This window comes from Myotis davidii, unplaced genomic scaffold (genome assembly GCF_000327345.1).
Source record: "Myotis davidii unplaced genomic scaffold, ASM32734v1 C63753990, whole genome shotgun sequence".
Lineage (NCBI taxonomy): Eukaryota > Metazoa > Chordata > Mammalia > Chiroptera > Vespertilionidae > Myotis > Myotis davidii.
This window is the reverse complement of record NW_006375811.1, coordinates 1-1,151: the sequence shown is the minus strand read 5'-3', so window position 1 is coordinate 1,151 and position 1,151 is coordinate 1. Positions and strand designations below refer to the sequence as shown.

The following is a 1,151-nucleotide window of genomic DNA, read 5'->3' as shown; positions in this document are numbered from 1 at the left end:
CACTAAACAGTATAAGATACAAGAACCAATAAATATAATATACCATTAGCTATTTTATCCTTGTTTTTTTATCTCTAGAAAGCTAGACCTATCCCCGTAGACACTCCTATTCTTTTCTACTTGAAAGGACAATTAAAGAAAAAATTAAAATATTCAATCTTCAGCGATAGAGAAGAGTACGTCTCAGGGCAGGCTCACTGGGCAATGGGGAGAGAACTGGGGATTTGGATAGGCTGGGGGTGCAGCTTTACCGAGCAGTATGATGACACAGAGCAGGATGGCAACCAGCGCCCCGGTGCTCAGGCCCGCAGCCAGGACCAAGGCCTGCGCGCTGCACGACTGCATGTTTCCTTGCTGGTCACAGGCGCACACGCGGATGGTGAGTGTGCCGGTGCTGCTCTGAATCGGATAATCGTTGTCAAAGATTAAAATGGGGAGTAGGTAGGTGCTCATTTTGTGGCGGCTGTACCCATCTTTTCGAGTCATGATGCCCGCTGTGTTATCTGCGGGGGAGAAAAAGGTGGAGAGAAAATAAGTCAGATCAGTTTTTAATTTTGCATCTTCAGGTCTCATAATGTTCTGTTTTCAAAAGCGCGCTGTACCTTTGTTATCAACAATGGTGAAGTTGGGATTGAGGGGAAACTCTGGCACTGGTTCAAAGAAGAATTTGTGGCCTCGGGGAGGATCATCTTTGTCCATGACGCTGACAGTCTGAATCAACTACAACAAAAGGCATTAAAATAAAGCCCAACAAAAAGCAACCCTTGTTATTACCAGGCATTTTTAAATAAGTGTTTGTGCTTTAAATATATATCACTGAAATTAAAGAAACAAAAAAATATACAATCTTCAGAAAATTATGCCAAGGGTTTTCTATGGTTCTAGCTCATGCAGCTGATTCAGTTAAGAATAAAAAAGTCTCCATCAAGTATTCGTTAACAGGGTATCTCTATGCACTGTTGTCTGATTCCTGGCCAGTGCAGTGCCCAACCTTAAGGAAAAATGTGATCCGTCCAACTCAATCCACTTTGAACATTTTTAGAAAGCACCAGTCTCTTTTGTTATTAATTGGTTACCAATCTGTTGTCTACACTACATAATGGTGGTTTCAAAGGCAGAGAACAGATGCATTAAAAAAAAAAAAGGTAAGT

The 1,151-nt window shown here is 41.6% G+C and overlaps 1 protein-coding gene across 1 annotated transcript; it reads right to left on the bottom strand.

Moving 5' to 3' along the window:
* Positions 1-183: 183 nt before the first annotated feature.
* On the bottom strand, positions 184-1,064 carry LOC102768608 (cadherin-9-like). Its single transcript, XM_006777734.1, has 2 exons — positions 603-1,064; positions 184-503 (listed from the first exon to the last, which is right to left on the bottom strand). The coding sequence occupies exons 1-2, from the start codon at positions 697-699 to the stop codon at positions 184-186; spliced, it is 417 nt and encodes a 138-aa protein (XP_006777797.1). The 5' UTR covers positions 700-1,064.
* Between the last annotated feature and the right edge of the window lie 87 nt (positions 1,065-1,151).

Bases quoted from the DNA above. Each gene is read 5' to 3' on its own strand.
- LOC102768608 (XM_006777734.1), bottom strand. From the start codon at position 699: ATGGACAAAGATGATCCTCCCCGAGGCCACAAATTCTTCTTTGAACCA. The intron at 504-602 runs GTACAGCGCGCT...TCTCCCCCGCAG, and splicing joins CACCATTGTTGATAACAAAG to ATAACACAGCGGGCATCATG.